The 20,841-nt window shown below is 53.6% G+C and overlaps 1 protein-coding gene across 5 annotated transcripts in view; it reads left to right on the top strand.

Annotated features, from left to right (window-relative positions):
- The window catches only part of GDPD5 (glycerophosphodiester phosphodiesterase domain containing 5), a 90,833-nt gene that overhangs the window by 46,351 nt on the left and 23,641 nt on the right, over positions 1-20,841 (top strand). For 4 of the 5 annotated variants that reach the window (XM_008020178.3, XM_073019535.1, XM_073019533.1 and 1 more), the window contains 2 exons: positions 2,527-2,703; positions 17,494-17,597. In XM_008020178.3, coding sequence (XP_008018369.3) covers positions 2,587-2,703; positions 17,494-17,597 — 221 coding nt within the window. In that variant the 5' untranslated portion in view covers positions 2,527-2,586. Of the gene's footprint in view, positions 1-2,526; positions 2,704-2,780; positions 2,979-17,493; positions 17,598-20,841 lie in introns of those variants that run through there. The other variant, XM_073019540.1, reaches the window with a different exon arrangement.

The following is a 20,841-nucleotide window of genomic DNA, read 5'->3' as shown; positions in this document are numbered from 1 at the left end:
CCTGGCTGGAGTGCAGTGGTGCGATCTTGACAACCTCTGCCTCCTTAAAATCGCTCCTTAAGTGATTTTCCTGCCTCAGCCTCCCGAGTAGCTGGGATTACAGGCGCCCACCACCACGCCCAGCTAATTTTTGCATTTTTAGTAGATGGGGTTTCACCAAGTTGGCCAGGCTGGTCTCGAACTCCTGACCTAAGGTGATCCGCCCGCCTCAGCCTCCCAAAGTGCTGTGACCAGCAATTCTATCCCAAAAGAAATGTGTACCCAAAAGAAATGAAAACAAACATTCACACAAAAAACTCATTCACAGAAGCATTATGTATAACAACCCAAAAGTGATAACAACCCATATGTCCTTCAGCTGATCAATGGGTAAACAAAATGTGGTAGATCCGTACAATGGAATGTTAGACATAAAAAGGAATGACATGCTGATCCGTGCTACAACACGGATGAGCCTTGAAAACATTACGCTGCGTGAAAGAAGCAAGACACAAAAGGCCACATATTGTATAATTCCATTTATATGAAGTCTCTAGAATAGGCAAGTCCATAGAGACAGAAAGTGGATGAGCAGTTGCCAGGGCCAGAGGAGTGAGGCCGGGGTAAATAGGGAGTGACAGTGCATGAGAAGGGTGCGGGGGCGGGGTGGGGGTTGTTAGGATGGTGAAACTGTTTTGGGATTAGATAGTGGTGATGGTTGTACAACTTGTGAATATACCAAAAATTGAATACTGTATATTAAATACTGAATTGTATACTTTAAAAGGGTAAATTTTATGGTATGTGAATTATATCTCCATTTTTTAAATGTGAATACTTCCTTCCTTCCTTCCTAGGGCTGCTGTTACAGTTTTTGCATGGAAAGCATTTGGAACAATGCCTAGCTGTTCTCCTCTCTGGCCCTCTCAGGGCCCTAGGAGTCTTTGTGTGTCCTGCTCACATTGTCTCCAGGGCCTCGGATAGGGCCTGGTACAGAACATATGACTGAGTTTCTGGAGTCCCACAGGCCAGGGTTGGAGTCCTGACACCTCAGTATAGCTGTGTACCTCTGGGCAAATAGTTTCTCTGTTCTGAGTCCTGGGTTTGTCATCAGCAAAATGGAATAAGAATAACTCACAGTGATGTGGAGGACTGGATGACACCTGATACTCAGGGTGTGTGAGGTGCCCCAAGCTCATTGCCACGTGGTCACACTTGACCAACACTGGCCCCCGGAGGCTGTGGCTCCCACAGATATTTCCAGGGTGCCAAGCAGGGCTGAGGCAGTAGCTCCTGGCAGCCACAGTTCAACCCTTAAGACACCTCTTGCTGCTATACCATCTTCCCATGGGCCCCACCTGGCTAGGAGGCTCCCTGTGTCTGGAGAATGAATACTTTGGGGCACTAGAGCAGTTCCTAGATTGACTACGGTCCAGTTATGGGACAGCAGCCAGGCATTGCTCCTTGTTCTCTGAGCCTCAGTTTGTTGAACTGTCAAATGGGTTTAGGACACAGAACCTGCCATTTCATATGGTTGTGCTGAGATGGAACAATGAATGTAAAGTCGTTACACGGTGCCTGGTATATTTTAAGTGCTCAACACATCTCAGCTTGTATGATAATTTCTTCTAAAATGTTTATTTTGAAAGTCTGCTATGTGCTAGACACTGTTCCAGTTACTGGGAATACAGCAGAAAATACAACAGACAAAAGTCCTTGCCTTCATGAAAACTGCATTATAGTAGGGTAGATAGACAGGAAAAATAAACAAGTTATATTTAAGGACATGATTGAGAAAACAAAGCTGAGAATGTGAGAAGGAGCTTGGGGAATGTGGGAAGGGGCTACAGTTTTACAGAAGGTGATGTGGGACAGTCTCATTGAGAAAAGGACATGTGACCTGGTGCCATGGCTCATGCCTGTCATCTCAGCACTTTGGGAGGCCGAGGCAGGCAGATAACCTGAGGTCAGGAGTTCGAGACCAGCCGGGCCTACATGGCAGAACCCCATCTCTACAAAAATACAAAAATTAGCCAGATGTGGTGGGCACCTGTAATCCAAGTTACTTGGGAGGCTGAGTGAGGCAAGAGAATTGCTTGAACCTGGGAGGCAGAGGTTGCAGTGAGCTGAGATCGCGCCACTGCACTCCAGCCTGGGTGATAGAGCAAGACTCTATCTCAAAAAGAAAAGAAAAGGACATTTGAAGACCTGAAGAGAGGAGGGAAAAGAGGAGGAAGCCGTGCAGGTTTCTAAGGGAAGAGCATTCCAGACAGAGGGGACAGCAGCATGCCAGGCCAGTGAAGAACGTGGAAGAGGTCAGGAATGACTGGAGGAGAAGGAGTAGGGAGGAGGAGGGCCTGGGTGGGAGGCAGAGGACAGGTCCTTGGGGACCTGCAAGGGTGGGCCTGTGACTCCAAGTGAGACGGAGCCCCACTGCAGTGCTTTGAGCAGGGGTGACCCTCCCTGACCTAGGCTACAATGACTTGCTATGTGGTGCCTGACTCTTCACCCTTCCCCTGCCTCACCGCCCTGTGCTTCCTCCTGCAGGACCAGCTGGGGGCCTCCATGGGCGCCTGAGGGCCAGGCGCCAGGGCTGCAGGCACGAGTATGGTGAGACACCAGCCCCTGCAGTACTACGAGCCACAGCTGTGCCTCTCCTGCCTCACGGGCATCTACGGCTGCCGTTGGAAGCGCTACCAGCGCTCCCATGATGATACCACGCCGGTGAGCCACCCTGGAACAGGGTCAGAGGGACCCAGTGAGCCCCAGCAAGCCTGAGGGGCTGGGGGAGGGGTCTTACCTCTGTCTCTGCTGACTCGCTCTGGACAGGCCAATGGCCTTTCTGGGTTTCAGTTTCTCCCTCTGTAAAATGGGCCAATAGTAATTCCTGAATCTGCTGACCAGGAGGGCCAGAAGGAGTTCGTCCCGTTGACAAGTTGTTAACTCTCCTCTGACATTGTTGAGGTTAGGCTGCTCCAGAAGGGAAGAGTCACCCCAAGGTAAGCAGAAGTCCTCAGCTTTCTGGCAGACCCTGACAGGCAGGCAAGCAGGCAAACAGGTGGGTGCTGGAGGAGAGAGTGAGGAGGTGGCCCGGCCATCCTGGAGCCTGAGAGCTGGCAGGGCCACGGTCTGGCACCGGGGCTCAGTCACCTGAGCCACAGGCTTGCCAGAGCTGGCAGCAGGTGCACAGTCAGATAAAGAAAGCCTCCTTCAGTGCTGGGCTCCCCAGGCCAGACCTAAGCTGCACTCTTGTCCCTGGGGCGCTGTCAGCCGGTGGATCTAGTTTCTTCTCTGAAGGAACCCAATTCCTGTGTAGTGTTTATCTAAAAGCTTTACTGTCTGGAGAACAACTTTCCTCCTCCTTCCTGCTTGTCTGAACAAAGAAGCCAGCCTCAAAATTCAGCCAGCCCCAGAAGAGGCTGGAGTGGCCAGGGGGTGGCAGGGTGTGGGCGGCGGGGGAGGTGGGGGGTGGGGGGGGTGTTGGCTGCCACTGATGTCCAAGGCCCAGTACGCCTGGCTGTCTCTCTGGGGAGGTTGATGAAGCTTATCCACCTGTCTGCCCTCCTCTGCCTGTGCTGAGGAGGGATAGAGCCCTAGACTGAGGAGCCTGGGTTCATGACCCCCAAACAGTAAAAAGCAGGAACTGCCAGGGTGGGCACCAGGCCTGATTCACTGCCATCTCCCCACTCCCGGCCACAGAGGAGTTAAGTGGCCAAACTGAGGCAAAGGAGAGGGCAGGACCTGCCCAAAGCAGGCCCCTGGCAACGTCAATACTAGAGCCCCGGTCTCTCCACTCCAGGCCCCTGCTGGGAAGCCCTCTGAGATACCATATGTCACAGCTTTCCCTCTTACGTGGAGGGGCACAGGCCGTGGGCTCTGGATTCAGATGGATTCAGGTTTTAGTGGTGCATCCTCTACTTGAATCTAGTTGCCTGTGAGCTCCCTCACCTGTGAACTGGAGGTGAGACACACCCCTCTCAAGGAGCCACTGGGCCATGACATGTGATGAGGGCTGTGATGTGACCAGCACAGTGCCAGCTATGACTAGCCATTGAGACAGGTCATTCCAGATGCCCAAGCCTCAGCCTCTCCATCTCTGAAATGGGAGATAGGTTGTGATCATGGCTTCAGAATCCCGTGGACACTCTGCCGTGCTCCACACTCTGTTCCGGATCTGGACCTAGGCAATGGAGGTCCAGCAGCCACTGGTGTGAATGGGGTGGGGAGACAGCTGAGGCTAAGGGGAGAAGAAGGATGGCTGAGCTCCCAGGCAGGAAGCCCCTTGGCCATAGGGGCAGACGCTGGGGAAGGTGTATCTCCCAGGAGTCTCATCCCCTTGATGGGACCAAGGCTGGCCAGTCATAGGCATGGAGTCAGGAAGTGATGGTCTTGGCTGCGGCCAGCACAGGGCCCAGAGTGGAGGAGGTGGGCCGAGGCTGGTTTTGAGCTGACTGAGAACCAGAACAGAACGTGCCCTGCAAGGCTAGGGTCTGGGTCACCAATCTGGGGCAGGGGTCTGGGCCCAAGGCTGGAGGGGCAGCAGGGGGCCATGAGCTAGGCAAGGAGAGGGTATAGGGTTTAGCAGCAGCTCTGGGTGGCAGCGCCTCTGCAGAAAGGGCTGAGCTCACCTCAGGTGACCCCAAACTCATAGCTGAAGATGAGCATCCTCTGCTCCCCCGCCCCTTTCTCCCTGCAGTTGCTCACTTTGCTCCACCCCCTGTCTCCTCCTATTTCCTGGTTCCAAGCCTCTACCCCTCATCCTTTCTCTCTCTCCCTGTTTCTCTTTTCTGTCCCTATTCCTCCCTGAGGCAACTGGGTGAGGGCAGCGATGGGGCTGGACTCTCACAACGAAGGAATAGCAATCTGGTTTCTCAAAGACATGGCTGGTGCAGGGTAGGGGCTCCAGAAATTTTGCTGAACAAATAGAGGCCTTGCGTGAGCTCCATGGGGGCTGGCAGGGAGAGGAGAGCTGCCTGGGCTGAGGGGTGGTAGAGAGGGCTCTGCCAGTGAGCCTGGTGTCTCTCCTTATTCTCACCATTGCCGCCCCAGGGGGGATTCTCCTGTATCTCCCAACTCAGAGAAGCCTGGGTTCAACTCTTGTGAAACCAGATCTCCCTGGGTCTCATCTGCGAAATGGGCTGAAAGGTGGGAGAGTCACAAGGCATTTTATTCTCATTCTTAGGCTGGAAAATGAAGTATGAAAGTAATAGTATCTGTTAACATTTATTGAGTACCTACTGTATGCAGGGAGCAAACGGTTTACATGCATTGTCCTGGTCATTGTTGTAACATCTCCATGGGCCATGTTTAATTATGTACCCATTTTACACATGGAGAAATCAGCCACACAGGCTGACGATAGATTTGCAGCCTAAACTGCTGGAGACTAGGGAAGATAGCGTGTGTTGAAGATGTGGGTTTAAGTGACAGTTTGCTGGAAGAAGAAAGGCAGGGGGACTTGGGAAGTTGCCTGATGGAGGAGAAAGAGCACTGCACCAGGAGCATTTGGGACAAGATGGGGAGTAGCCTTGAATGCCAGGCTTGGAAGCCTCAGTGTTTCCCTGGTTAGGATCCAACCCTGGGCCCTGAAGTGGATCCTGGGAAGTGGAGAGTGTGCATGGAGAGAGCCTGGGAAGGGCCCCTTCCTCTCCCTCCTTCCTGCCCCCAGCCTGACACATTCCCACCTCTTCCAAGCCTTTGCCCCCCAGCCCCCCAGGACACACACTTAACAAATAAAGAAGCAGGAAACCAAGGACCAGAGAGGTGAAATGGCCTCTTCTCTTGCCCCCAGTTCTGAGGAGTAGAGGAGCCTGGCAGCAGGAGGCCGGGCTCACTCAACAGCCAGGAAGGGGAAGCAGAGCTTTTTATAACTGGGGATAATTAATTGGTTGTTGTCTGTGACTCATTACTCTAATACTGCCAATTAAGGACTTGGTAGGACGGAAGACTGTTCTCAGGCCATCCCCACAGGGTCCCCTGAAGACTGTGTCTGCAAAAGGCAGTGTCAAAACCAGCTTCTCTTTAGAGACGGATATAGGTCAGATGCCTGGAGGAACTTCCCAGCCAGAGACATTGAAAGAGACAGACCATGATAGCCAATTCTTGCACTTCCGTAGTACATTTACCTTTTGAAGGCTGCTATAATCTTAATTGATTTCCTCCAGGAAGAGCAAGGGAGTTACTCAGGCCAAGCGGCTGAGGGCACAGCCTGCACTGACCCCGCTCACACCCCCAGGCCTGTGCCCTCTCATCTGTTCCACACCAAACAGTCTTGTCTGGGGTGCCCTGATTACTTATACAATCAACAAACCTGTCCTGCTACCTGCTCTGGGGTCATAAGTGTATCAGACCTGGTTCTCCCCTCCCTTGAAGGGCCCCCAGGCTTGTGGCGGAACAGACAAGAACAGACACACCTGGACCACCCAGGGTGATCATTTTGGAGGCCTGGGGAAACCCTGGGGGCAGGGAAGGCTTGCCTGAGCTGGCCTCTGGGAGGATCAGCCCCATCTCCCCATACTGGGGAAATGTTCGGGGTAGGGGGAACTGTGTGCACAAGTGTCTTCTGTTCAGGAACTGAAAGGAATTCAGTCCACCGGCTCAGGTGCAGGGAGGGGGAAGGGTGCTGCTCAGTAGGCCTGAGCCTGAAGCTGTACTGAAGAGCCTGGGCTTCATCCTGGGCAAGTGGGGGCCTGAGTCAGGCTCAGGCTGTGTGAGGAGCACTGTGGTCAAATTGTGGAGAATGCTCTGAGGGCCCTCAGGTGGAGGTGGGAGGGCCAGTGAGGCCTCAGGTGTCTGTGTGGGGAGTGAGGAGGTATACACAGGGATGCAGGCCAGGGGAGGCATTCCAGAGACACCTAGAAGTTATCATCCGTGGACTGGCTGTGGACTGAGCTGCAGAGGAAGGAGTGTCTGACAGTGAATCCTATCCTTCCGTGATGCCCAGCGTGGGTGGATGGAGGCCAGTCCTGGAGATGGGAACCCATGCTGTGCCACAGGAGCAAGTGAGAGAAGAGCGGTCTCAGTAGAGTCCAGGAATAGCACAGGAGGGGTGGGTAGAACAGACAAATAAGCCTCCCCAACCCCAGTTGCCTGTCTCCTATGATGGGATATGATGAGAGCCCCCCATCACCCTCCCTTGGCAGGAAGACACTCGCTCTAGGCAAATCCATCCCCAGCTCCTCTGCCCCTTCCCCTCCATGCTCGTCCATGCCAGCCACCCTGAGCTTCTCTGCATCCCCAGGATAACCTCACCCTTCGTAGCACTGGGCCTTTGCTCCTGCCATTCCCTCTGCTTGGAATACCCTTTCTCCTCTCTGCCCCTTAAGACTCATTGCAAATCCCCCTCCATGCCCCCAACTTCTGCCAAAAAATAGCCCTCCTCTTCCTTTCTCTCCTCACTGCTCTCTCTCCCCGCCTTCCTCGCTCCCCTGGGGTCCGACAGCACGTTGACCTGTGCTGGCCATGTGGATTGTGATTTTTTGTTTCCCACTGAACTCTTTTTAGGAAAGGGCCTGGGCCTGCACACTCCAGGGACCTGACTCAGAGGAGGTCCTCGGACAAGATTTGCTGAATGAACGACTGGAAGGAGGATTGAGCGTATGTGTTCATAAGCGAGTGAGGAAGTAGTTAGGGGATGTGACTGCCATCTTGCTGACCAGGTCGGGTGGCTGAACCCCTAGTGAGCTGGTGGAGAATGTAGGCATACATGTGCGGACAGGTGCGTGCTGCGTTCTTGGTGCTGCCTCCTGTGCTCCTGGCGGTGGTTGGCAGTGGAGGGTGCTGCCTCAGCCAGAGGGACCTCCCAGATCACCCTTGGAGCTGGAATTGGGCTCTGCCAGTGCACAAGAGGGAGGAAGAGATGAGGTTCCCAGCTGGTCCCCACTTTTTGTCCTGTCAGCCATGTGGATTTGTGTCTAGGATATGGAGCTGGAAAGAATGGATCCCACTTAGGAAATCAGGGCAGGCTTCAGGGATGAAGCAGCCTTTGAGATGGGCTCCAGGGTGTGGCTGGATAGAGCCAGATGCCACTGGGCATTCCTGGCAAGGGAGCTGCAGTCTGAACTTGACCCTGCCTTCCAGTGACTGAGTGTGTGATGTCAGGTCAGGCCCAGACCCTCTCTGGGCCTGAGCTTGCTTGTGGGTTAAGTGGAGGTATGAATCTCTGTCCTGCAGATACAATTAGATCGTGGATAGGAATGTGCCTCCTGCCTTGTACCAAAGAGACCATTGTTCCAACCCTGCAGAAAACGTGCCCTCCCTACAAACTTTCAAAGTGATGGCTTTCTCTCCTCCAGTGCTTTGAGGAAAAGAGGCCCGGCAGGGGTAAGAGAGAGGCCCTCTGAGCTTTATTTTTCCCACTTCTAAAATTGCAGGATTCCTATAAGGATAAGAAACTAGGAGATGATATTATTACATCCACGAGAGAGAAAGAGGAGGGGCTGGTTTGTTGCAGCACAAGGAGGTGGGGATTTATCACTGCGATAAAGCCATCCAGTCTCTTGCCTTCGGAAACCTCCACACCCTGCCTAGCTCCTCGCAGAATAGCACCAAGGGCACCTGGCATGACCATGCCACGCTCCAGGGGAAGTGGCTAAGTCTTGTTGATGACACTCTGTGAACACCTTGAGTGTTGGGTTATGGAGCAAGGGTGGGGCAGGAGATGGGGCATTACCAGGGGACTATGGCCACCCATCCCTGAGAAGAGATCTGGGATGGTCCTTCCTAAGGGCCCCTCAGCCTTTCTGCTCATGTCTCCCCAAGGGGCTGATGCCAGCAAAGGGATAGGCTGGGAGAGACAGGGTGCTCCAGGCAGGACTTAATTGCATTCTTCTGCCTAATGAAGCACTCTGAGTGCACCCCAGCAGAAGCAAGGACAGAGGCCTGATTGCCCAGCTCTCTGTAGTCCAGAAAAATAAATCCAGCCTCTTAGGCTGTCAGGAGCCAGCTGGGGGTGGGGATTCTAATCCCTTTCCCTGCTTGGCCCTAATGCTGCAATATCTCTCCAACCTCCCCAGGCCGCCACCTCCCCCAAATCTCCCGGATCAGGGCCAGGGTAATCCTGCATAGCCTGCCCATCTCTCCCTTTTGGGAGCTCCCTGCACCCTTTCCAGCTGACATTTCCTAGGCTTTCCCATGCATCAGTCCCCCCATTTGGAACTTGGTGAAGGTGGAACAGGCTGACCATTGGAAGAGCTGAGATGCCCAAGATTTGGCTTGCAGGTGGCAGATTCAAGGGTAGGCACTCCTCAATCTCTCCCTCTTGGTCTCTGTAGGACCACGTGCTGAGGGCGCAGCTGGGCTCTGGGACCTCAAAGAAGAGCTGGAACCACTGGGGAGATGGCTTGGCCAAGCAGGAAGGAGCTGTGCCAGGCAAAGCCCACACAAGGGGGAAGGGGCTGCCTTGGGCCAGGTTGGAAAACCTGGAAACACAACCACAGGCATTTGAGAACTCACTGTGTGGTGAACGAATGTAGAAATTACTACCAGTATCACAAATAATGTAGGGACAGCTGAAGCATCCATTTGGTGAAAGTAAAATTAGAACCCTGCCTCTTACTTCACACCAAAATAAATTGCAGATGGATTAAGATGTATTTTTTTCTATTTTTAAACTTTTTTCCCATTTTGAAGGCATACATTTGTTGAAAAAATTTAAACAACTTGGAAAGATGTAAAAGAGATTCTAGTCTTCATGCTTTAGAGATAAGGCTTTTAAACCTCTCTCCGCACATGTGACATCCATATGGAACTATATATAGATGGATGTCGGAAATCGTGGGTGTAAAATATTACTTAAATATATAATATTGGGCCACCCTTCTTAAATACAATACCAGAGGCAAAATGTATAAAGGAAAAGAGGGATAGATTTGACTATATAAAAATTTAAATTTCTGTGCAGAAAGCATGATAAATAAAATTAATTCAAATGATACATGAGAAAAAATATACAGCGTGTGTGAAGGCTGATTCTCTTATATAGGGAAAGCTTTTATAAGCCCATAAAGAACCAGTTCCCCAAAACAAAGCCTGCTTTGCCCTGTGCCTTCAGGCCCTCTGCTCCTTTTCTCTGTCTGGATTGAGGCTCCCCAACCTTGTCCTCTCAACAAGCCCTTTCCTTCCACTTTGCTGCAGGTGTCTCCTCCTCCAGGAAGGCTTCTAGCTCACCCCTCCTCCTATAACTAACAGTGTTAAGGATCTGGGCTCTGAGCTCCTAAGCAACCTGTGTTTTCCCTGCTGACCACACCAATTCCCAGGATTGGAGCTGTTTGCTGCCAGTCTTGGCTCAGGGTGGCCTGATTTATCTCTGAGTGTCTAAGGGCTCAATACATGTATGTAGATGACTGGAAGAGAAGGGTGGTAAGGATGTGGAGGAGAGACACTGAGATTTAGTTTGGTATGGGGTGTGAGGTGGGGGTCTAATTATAGTTGTTACCAAATGAATATCCAGATGTCCCAACACCGTAAGTTGAATTCCCCATGATTTTTGCACTAATATACTAATGTCCTAATCTCTTGCCCACATTTCCAGGCCATTCTTCTTTAGATCGTGGTTTCTCCATTTCTTAGTTGGATCTTTAGGAGATGAGGCGAGATAATCTCTGCCATCTTAGTTAACTCTGAAATCCTAGGGTCCCTGCTCTGGCGCTGCCTGTGACTCAAAGTGTGACCTTGGGCAAGGCCCTGTTCCTCTGAGCCTGTTTCCTCCTTGGTCAGGCAAGGATAATTTACATGTCCTGCCCCTTGTTGCCCCGAGACGGCTGGGGACACTGGAGGTACACAGACCTGGTTGTGAATTGTGGTTCCACCATTATGTGTGCCCTTTGTAACCTTGGGCAAGTCTCTTCCCTCCTCTGAGACTTGGTTTCCTCTGCTTCGAAGAACTGTGGGGATGATGAGATGCAGCAAGTAAAGGGCTCTTAGGAGTACCATCCCCACCCAGCCCCAGTCCCCCAGTGCCATGGTGAGCTCACACAGGGCTCTGTTCCCGACAGCCCAGGATGCAGCCTGTGAGTGAGATCAGGCAGCTGTCGTGCCAGGGTCTTCTTCCTCCATTGGTGCTGGCTTCCATGGCCACAGCCTACAGAGCCAGGCCTGGCCTCTGCATCTGGCTGACCATGGCACCCACTCTGGGTTGGGGGCAGGCAATCAACCTGGCTGTCCTCAGCAGCTGGAGAGATGTGGTGTAGAGCAGGGAGGAAAGGCTTGATCACTGTCTTCACATAATTAAAGGTCTGTCAGATACGAAATGATAATTACAGGAATGATCCTGGATTTGGCGACTTACAGCTTACATCTGTAATCGTGCTGGGGCCTGGCAGTCTTCCTGTGAGGTGGTGGTGATGTCATTCTGTGAACAGAAGAGGAATCTGAGGTCAGAGGTCCTGAGCGATTGACCTACAGCCACACAGCCAGTGGGGAGAAGGGCCCGTGTGAAAATCCAGCTCTTTTGTGTATTCTCCACTCTGTAGTCATTTGACCCCAATATTTCTTACCCTTTGGTTGGCCTTGTTCTGTGTGGTATCAGAGAACCAGCTGCAGGGGAGCAGTGGAGGAGGCAGATTTCAGCTCCACCTCCCGGGGAGGCAGGGGGAGGGCAATGACTCCCCTGCCCAGAAGGTCAGCCTCACCAGACACTGTGCATGGGAGGCTTCAGTGGTCTGTGCAGCATGCCGATACTGTCCCCATTTTACAGAGCAGGAAGCTGGGGCACAGAGAAGGTAAATGTCTTCCCCAAGGTCACTCAGTCATGGCCAGTCTGGGATTCAAACCCAATATTGCTAGACTCCCTCAACCCAGCCTCCCATTGTCAGGCTCCATGTCTTGGAAGGAAGAATTTTGAGTCCACAGAAGGACCAGGCAGCATCTGGAAGGAGAGACCGCTTCCCAGGAGCCAGTGGAGTAGAGCAGGGTAAGCTCCTGTCCCGGAGGCTGCAGACACACTCTCTGCCCCAGGGCAAGGGGACAGGCAGGGGAGCTCTGCGATTCTGAAAGTCTGTAACATTCAGAGAGATGTGTGCAGACTTTAGACCCCAGGTTCTGTTAAGGGACCCAGGGGAGGTGCTCCATAACCTTCAGGGTCCCTAGTAGTGGGAGGGGCAGCTGTGTGCATTTTGGCCTGGGGCTGCAGTCTACAGTGGCAGGGGCCTGTAACCGTGGCAAAAGGCAGCAGCAGAGCCATCCCACCCCAGCGGCCATGTCCGTGTGTCCTGTGTGGGGCCAGGGCTGCGGCTGCAGTTGTGCTCTGTGACTCTACGAGCTCCCGCTGCTAATGAGGTCTTTCTCTGTGTTCTTCTCTGAACATGGAGGGCTCTGGGGTGGGTGGGACAGGACAGAGACAAGGAGGGGTGAAGAGAAGACATGACCATCCTCAGGAGACAGTGAGGAGAAGGACTGCCCTGAGGGAGCCCACAGCCCAGTGAGCCAGCCTTCATTATGCGCCTACTGTGTGCCACTTGAAGCCCTTCGGCTTATTTAACAGCCTCCCTCCGAGGGAAGGGCTGTTATTCCCATTTACAGCAAGGAGACCAAGGCTCAGAGGGGCCAAGTGAAATTGACCCACAATTGCCCAGATTGCTACAGAGGGGCTCCTGTTCCTGGAGGGTTAGGGTAAGAATGGAAGGAGATGCAGCAACCTCTGGGATGGAGCCTCCAGGATTCTCCATCGCAGCATCCCCGACCTCAGCCTCCATCCCCTGGGGCAGGAATCAGCATCCTACCCCATCCACAACCAGGGGCCACTCCTGCCCCAGCTGCTCGCCCTGTCTGGTCCCTCCTTGGGCAGCCTCCAGCACACTCCTCCTGATGCCTACCCTAGGAGCCAGCTGCTCCCCAAGCCCCAGCCCACTCAGCTTTTCTCCTGCTCCCTGAGGGTAAGTCTGGGGCTTACACGATGGTCCTGCCCACTGGTGGCCCTGAGCACCCCTCTGTCACCCTGTCTCACATCCATACCTCCTTCTGTCCCTCACGCCATAGGTGACCACCACCTTGTGGCCAGTGTGATGCTAGGACCAGGGGACATAGAGACAGCTCAGGTTATTCCTGCCCTGAGGGAGCCCACAGCCCAGTGAGCCAGCCCTCATTATGCACCTACTGTGTGCCACTTGAAGCCCTTCGGCTCATTTAACAGCCTCCCTCCGAGGGAAGGGCTGTTATTCCCATTTATAGCAAGGAGACCAAGGCTCAGAGGGGCCAAGTGACATGTTGAGTGGCAGAACCAGCTCTTTAGAGCCCGTGCTCTTTCCATCTCCACAATTTACAATTTGATTGAGGGTCACAGTGGTGGGTGCCAAGAGTCTGTGCAGGATGGTCAGGGAGGGGAGGCCTTTGAGGCCTGGAGGGATGGAAAGGCTTCCTGAAGGAGCATCAGGTCTGGCCTAGGGGTCAGAGAGATGGAGGAGAGAAATCCAGGGAACCAGGCTGGACCCAGGATCACCATACTGGGTCCCAGAGGGCAAGGTGGGTTTTGAGGGGAGCTGTTCAGGCTGCCTCCCAAGGGGGGCCTGTAGAGTCCAGTCAGTATACCTGGGTTCAAATCTTATCCCCACTCCTCCCCTACCTGCTGACCCCTCTGACTCCCCTCCACTCACCCGTGTTGAGCCTTTATGCAAATTAGCAAAAAGCGCCCCTTTCTTAGGACACGACTGCCATGTGCCAGCAAATCATCATCATAAATATACACATCGATGGTCACCATGATGTGAGTGGCACTTCTTAGGGGGCAGTGCAAAACTTGCTCAGCCATATGTGGTGGCCCTTCTCTGAGCCTCTGTGCAATGGGGGTAGATACCCCTAAATAAACAATCCCTAGTGTTATGCAGACTATGAGAGATGAAGGAGGCCGTGGCCAGGGCATTGAGGCAGCGATCACCGCTCTGTGTCTCTGGGAGCAGGGCCAGATTGGCTTGCTAATGGGTGGAGCGGGCAGGCCTCTCTCTGCTGTAATGTGCCCTGACGAGGACCATTAGTGCCATTGGGGCCTCTTTATCAGTGAAGCTGCTCCCCAGGCCACTTCCTCCAGCTACTTCCTCACTTCCCCTTCCCTTCCTTCCAGCCCCTGCCATTCAGTGTTTTCCTCTGATTGTTCTTAGAGTGACCCCCGCTGCCTGCCTCCCTCTGTGCTAGGGCCTCTTCGTCCCCATCTACAGGCTCCCTGTGGCCTCCGGCTTCAGCTCCCAGGGCTTTAATCCCTAGGTTGACCCAACCCCAGCTCATGCCCTAGTTCTGATCATGGGGTTCCTGACGCCTTGTTGCTTGGGCCCTGCCTGCATTCCTTCCATGCCTGGATGCCTCACCCCCCCATCACCGCCAGCTCTAGTTTTGGCTGGTTCCCAGGAGTGGGAGGTGCAGCCCCTCATTCTTGCCCTGCCTTGCTCCACTGTAAGGATTTGGACACGTGAGGACAATGGCCTTTGGGGCATAGGACCCTGGCTGCCATGGGCCCTCCCAGCCCCTGTGGTCTTCCCGGCCCCCTGTCAGCCTTGCCTCTGGGCCCTGCATCACCCTGGCCACAGGACGTCTTCCTAGCGCCTATGGCAGGTTCTCTACCTTCCCGCCTCTAGACCAGACCCATCCTAGGCCGAGGCTCACCCCTCACCTAGGTCCCTCTCAGAATCTTCTCTGCTGGTCAGAGGCACACAGGCCTTGCCCCTGAGGAGGCAAAGTGGTCTCTGTGGACAGACAGCCATCTAGCACTGCCAGCGTGGGCTCTGTAGAAGACTAGGCACTTCTTTGTGGGGATTGGGTGTTAAGCCTGAGGGAAATCTCTTACCCTGGTGAAATGCCAGGGTAGGAGAAAGGGTGTTTCCTCACCTATCATTTCATTATCAAATCTTTCTCAAGTTCCTGTGCCATCTGGAACACAAAGACTGCCTAGATCTCAAGGCACTTATGTACAGCAGGGAGACTGACATGTGTAGAGTTCTAGAACTGTGAGGTCTGAGCCATAAGAGAGATGGCTGCATGGGTTACAGAGCTCTGCGGAGATGGGATTCACCCTGCGAGACAGGGCAGTCTTCAGGGAGGAAGCACTCTGGAAGGAGTAGGGATTTACCTAATGGAGCAGAGACAGGTTGCTTTCTAGATGGAGGCTCCGGTTGTGTGAAGGCTTGGGGTCTGGAGAGCCTGTTTGGGGAACCATATGTAATTCTGTGCATGGGGCATAAAGCACAGAGCTGGCCTGGGCCAGACAGAGTAGGCCCTGATATACTGAGAAGCTCTGGCCAGTGGGACTCTCAAGCTGGGGCATGACATGACCAGATGGGTGTCAGTCTAAAGACATGGTTCACCCTTTGCGAGACTCAGATGTTTAAGCTGGTGTGGGACTCACCAGCTGCACTCTGCAGGAAATGAAGGCTGTTATGAGCAAAAAAGAATTTGAGGTGGCAAGAGGGATTCTGAGAAAGACTAGTCCTGGGGTGCTGGCTGGAGGATGGTGGAGGGACGGTCATGTGCAGACCCAGACTGCCTCCATGGGAGGCAGGACTGAGTCTAGGGACTCAGTCATTCTCTGGGTGGTGGCTCCTACGGTTCGATTGATCTAGAAGGGCACAAGTCCTGCCCTGCTCCTAGCCAGGGTTTCCCTATTCTTGACCAAGGCTGGGCTTTGCTGTGCCTGGAACTGGAGCTTGTGCCATTCTTGTATCCAGCTGGGGCAGACACAAGTGGCCTACTCTCTGAGAAGCCACCTCCCCAAACCTAAACCTGCTAGAAATACTGGGCCTCAGGGTGTCGTCACCTTTGCCTCTCTGTTTCTGTACAAAGTGAGGCTAAGCAAGGCAGTCGGGCTCTGCACATGACAAGGAGTGGTGGCAGCTGCTCACCCAAGCACAAGTCGCCCAGCTGGAGTGACCCACCTGGGCAGGAGGGTCACCCAGGCACCAGTCCTCTTGCCGAAGGTGAGGCATGGAGCAGGCCTTTAGTGGGTATGGAGTCATGGACCATTAGGGTGTGAAGGCCTTTCCTACATTCTGGAGAAGCAGAGGATGTCACAGATACGCTGGTAGTGTGCTGAGTGCTTGCCAAGCCACCTGACTTATATTATCTCATGTAATTCTCCATCAATCCCATGGCATAAGTACTAGTATTGCCCTCATTTCACAGAGGTGAAAACTGAGTTACAGAAAGGATGAGTACTTTGCCCAAGGTTACACAGCTTGTAAGTGGTGACAGGGATCTGAGGTTCCCGGGTAGACTGATGGTATCTGCATGGTGTGGGGATGGAGGGATTCTGGACAGTGAGAGGACTTTCCCTCCTTCCTGCCCAATCCTGCATGTGGTCATAAAGTACTAGTGGAGTGGAAGTCGGCTCAGTCTCCGTCCTTGCAGAACCCACACTTGTCTGGGGGACACAGTGAGCAGGTCATGGTGTGCAGAGCGTGAGTTTAGACAGACGGATGCTGATGCTGCAGGAGCAGTGCAGCAGGCACGAGGGTGGCAGGGTGGATCCAGGGAGGCTTCACAGAGGCAGTGATATTTGAGCTGACTTGAAAGGTGAGTGGGAATGTTCAGGGAACAAGCCCACAGACAGTGGCCCTTCCAGGTTGTAGGAACTGGTTGTGGACGTCGAAACTGGAGAGATCAGGGGGCCACACTCCAGGTCGGCTATCAGTAAGGAGCCATGAAGAGGTTAAACTGGGATGGTTTAGAAACATAGCAGGGAGCCCAGAGGTAGGGCTGCCTCTGGGACTTCACACCCTCAAGGGAAGGGTAGTCTTGGTTCTTCCTCACACTGACCTCTCCTCAAGGGCTGTTGACTTGTTCTGATGATCTCAGCAGTTTCCCGGGATGCAGGATATTCCAAGCTTTTTGTGCTTCCAAGATAAGGGGACGGATGAAAGCAGGGAGAAACCAGAGGTCCAGGAGGAAGTGCCTGCAGACGCCTGAGCTGGCCCCTCAGGAAACAGCAGTGGTGGTGTCAGTGTCCCCCGCCACCCCACTTCCACCTGACTGGAGACAGGGGTATCTGGCCCAGTGGAGGCAGCAGAACACAGCACTTCTGTACTTCTTCCAGTCCAGAGACCAGGGTGCTGGTCCTTAATCCTCTGCTAACTTGCTGTGTGACTGGGCAAGTCACTTGGCCTCTCTGGGCCTCAGTGTTTTTCTCGGTAGCAGGGGGTAGAGGTGGAGAAGAACAGTGCCGCCTTTGTAGGCATGTGTGTGAGGGATGTGACTTCACAGACTGCCGATCACTGCCTGCACCAAGGGAGCCATCGCCAGAACAGGGAGAGCAGTACATGATGGAAAGGCTGCAGGCCACAGTGAAAAGAGCACAGCCCCGGCGGGGAGGCCCTGACTGCCCCTGGCTCTCCACCTCTCTGTGACTTTGGGCTTGGTGATGGTGGACAGGTCACTTCCCCTCTCTGAACCTCAGTTTCTCCCAGGGTAAAGAGGGCAGGAATTCCTGCCTGGCAGATTTGGCTACAAAGTGGGAGGGAGGGGGACTCATTCTGTTGGGAGGCAGCCTAAGGGGCTGGCCCCTGACCCGCTTAACCCCCTCCTCCTCTGCTCTTCCAGTGGGAGCGCCTCTGGTTCCTGCTCCTCACCTTCACCTTCGGCCTCACGCTCACCTGGCTCTACTTCTGGTGGGAAGTCCACAATGACTATGATGAATTCAACTGGTGAGTGGGGGCAGTGGGTGGGGGAGGAAGGGCCCAGAGCCGGGTATCCAGTAGCTGGGACCTGGGGGCTGGAGTTAGAGCCTGTCTCCCAGGCTGGCCCTCTGAGCTCTGCCACCAGCTCTCTGTGTGGCCCTGGGCAGGGCCTACTCTCTGGGAGCCTCTGTCCTGCCCGCCTCCAGGGCTTTGGTGAGGAGGCTGCTGTGGGACTATAGTGGGAAGTGCCTGAGGTGTGGGTGGGGATTGTATCACAGACTGGCAAGAAAGAAGAGGAGGACACAAAGAGAGATCCATGCCCTGAGGGGAGTCCCTGGGAATTTAGGGAAGGCTTCCTGGAGGAAGAGGCATGGGAACTGGGCCTTAAAGAATGGCTGGGATTGAAACCTGGGGAACTTTAGGGGCTGGTCTTGGAGACCCCTTGGTGCTTGCATTGATGATTCAGCCTGCATTCCTGGCCTCCTGAAGAGGTGGAGGGGAACCTAAAAGAACAGAGGCTTACAGGAGCCAAAGCCCACTGGGGAGACACAGGACGCTCCTTCCTGGTGCCGTGACCATGGAAAATAGGGACATAAGGCTGGGCCAGGGCTCAGTCGGGGCTGGGGCCTCTGGTCACCCCCTTTGTAGACAAGAAATCTACAGCTCAGAGGTCTCTGCAGAGGAGATAGCCCCAGATCCTAGGCCTCCTAACTCCCTTAGCTAGGCCCTGGGCAGGGCTGGCAGATGAGCTTGGGGACAGCTGAAAGTCCTTTGTGGGTACCTCAGATCCAAAGGCAGGGCTGTCTGAGCCACTTGCCTGGGTACAGGAGGGGCACCTGTTTTTTTCCTCTTCCCTATTCCATCGCCTGCCTTTTGTTAAGCAGTGGGAGGTCATGGGAGGAGAGCAAGGACCCAGGGTTCCATTGACAGATAAGGAAACAGGCCCAGGTCACACAGCCAGCTGGGGACAGAGCTGGGGCTTGGAAGCCTGGCTCCTCACTCCCCATCCATTGCTGTTCCTTCCTTTTTTTTTTTTTTTTTGGAGATGGAGTCTTGCTCTGTTGCCCAGGCTGGAGTGCAGTGGCACAATCTCAGCTCACTGCAAGCTCCGCATTCCGGGTTCATGCCATTCTCCTGCCTCAGCCTCCTGAGTTGCTGGAACTACAGGTGCCCGCCACCACGCCCAGCTAAGTTTTTGTATTTTTAGTAGAGACGGGGTTCACCGTGTTAGCCAGGATCGTCTCAATCTCCTGACCTTGTGATCCGCCTGCCTCGGCCTTTCGAAGTGCCGGGATTACAGGTGTGAGCCACCGCGCCTGGCCTATTCCTTCCTTTTGATCAGATGTTCAGGTCAGCGTGGCCGTGAGCAAGTCCCCCGTGCTCTCTGAGCCTCTCCTTCTGTAAATGGAATAACTCCAACCTCATCAAGTCTTTCTGAGGATGAACTGAGATGATGGACACAACAGGGCTCAAAGCTCTACCTAAACATGAGGGCTGCTTCCTGGAAGACCACATCTCTAGCTGGGAGGCAGCATGTTAGTATTTGGGATTTTCAGGACCCTGGGCTTCTGACAGGCTGTGGTTTAGGATTCTGTGATGATCCTAGGACTCTGTTCATAGAGCTGGGTGTCCACTTTTCCCCACATGGCACCAGGCTGTGCCTCTGTTATTAATGAACATAATCAAGAATATGCTGCGGTCCCACCCCTGCTCTGCGGCAGCCAAGCAAAATGAGCCGGAGCCCCGGCAGAGTCCCAGAGGTGGCCTCTGGCCTTTATTAAATGCCATAAATCAATTATTCATCTTTGCAGATGTCCAAAGCATGGGCACCATCATGAGTAAATGGGAACGTTCCCTATTGGTCCTCAACTGCAACCCGGACAGTTCTTCCAAACTGGAAGTCTGCTGCCTAGAAGATCATCAAGTCTACCCCCATCATGTACAGATGGGGAAATGGAGGCCCAGAGAGGGGCAAGACTCACTCATGGTCACACAACCAGTTAGTGCCAAAAACATGAATTGAGGACAGACTGAAGAGACTAAGGCTTAGAGAGGTTAAGTAACCTTTCCAATGTCACACAGCAAGAAGCAGACAGATCTGGGACAGGAACTTCAGCCTGCCTGACTGTATCATGTCCATGGAGCCACCCACTCTACCCAGAAAGTGAACTCCCTGTCACTGGAAGATTTAGGCGGAGGATGGGTTCCTGCTCTGTCGGGGAGGTGGCAAGGGGAGGCCTGCCTGGCACTTAGGGATGCCTGGAGACCTGCAGCTTCTTCAGCCTGTCACCTCAGTTTCTTGGAGTCAGTGCTGGGGTTCAGGATGCCCTGGCCCAGTCCTGATGGTCTCAAGAGTCTCTGGGAACCAGGCACAATGACTCATGCCTGTAATCTCAGCACGTTGGGAGGCCCGGCAGGCAGGTCACATGAGTCCAAGGTGTTCAAGATCAGCCTGGGCAACATGAAAAAACCCCACCTCTACAAAAACTACAAAAAATTAGCCAGGTGTGGTGGCATATGCCTGTGGTCCCAGCTACTCGGGAGGCTGAGGTGGGAGGATTGCTTGAGCCTGGGAGGTGGAGGTTGCAGTGCAGTGAGCCGAGATCGCATTTTACCGCATTCTGTAAAATGGGAGTAACACTGACCTCATCAGATCTCTCTGAGGATGAAATGAGATGATGAACATGAGAAGACTCAAAGCTCTACCTAAGCATGAGGGCTGCTTCCTGGACACCACATCTGTAGCTGGGAGACCACTGCACTCCAGGCTGGGCAACAGAGTGATACTTTGTCTCAAAAAAAAAAAAAAAAAATCTCAGAATAATTCAATTCATATAGTAAGAGGGTGTGAGTGACAGCCGGGAATCAGCACTAGCCAGGAAGGCCAGGGAGGGCCGTCTGGGCTGTTGCTGTCCTGAAGGACCTCCCTGCCAAAAGGGGTCACACTTGAGAGACAAATGGGACCAGAACATCTTTCAGGAATAGTTATCAGGAGCAAGTCTTGCCCCTCTTCAGGCCTCAGTTTCCCAACTGTATGGTAAGGTGAGTGCCTTCAGTGATCTGCCAGGCAGTAGATTTTCCCCTGGACTCTGAGCGTGAGGGCCAGGGAGGGCAAATGCCCCATGGGGTCTTCCTGGTGTCCCTTCCCAGCTCTCTGGCAAGGTCCCAGATGACAGCAGGCTGAAGCTGCCTGGTGCTCACTCGGATTTTCTAATGACCTTGAACAAGTTGCTGCCTCTTTCAAGCCTCAGTTTCCCCCTTTGTACAAGGA

Source organism: Chlorocebus sabaeus, chromosome 1 (assembly GCF_047675955.1).
Source record: "Chlorocebus sabaeus isolate Y175 chromosome 1, mChlSab1.0.hap1, whole genome shotgun sequence".
In the NCBI taxonomy this organism is placed as follows: Eukaryota; Metazoa; Chordata; class Mammalia; order Primates; family Cercopithecidae; genus Chlorocebus; species Chlorocebus sabaeus.
Note: the sequence above shows the minus strand (reverse complement) of the source record. Positions and strands in the feature narration are given on the sequence as shown.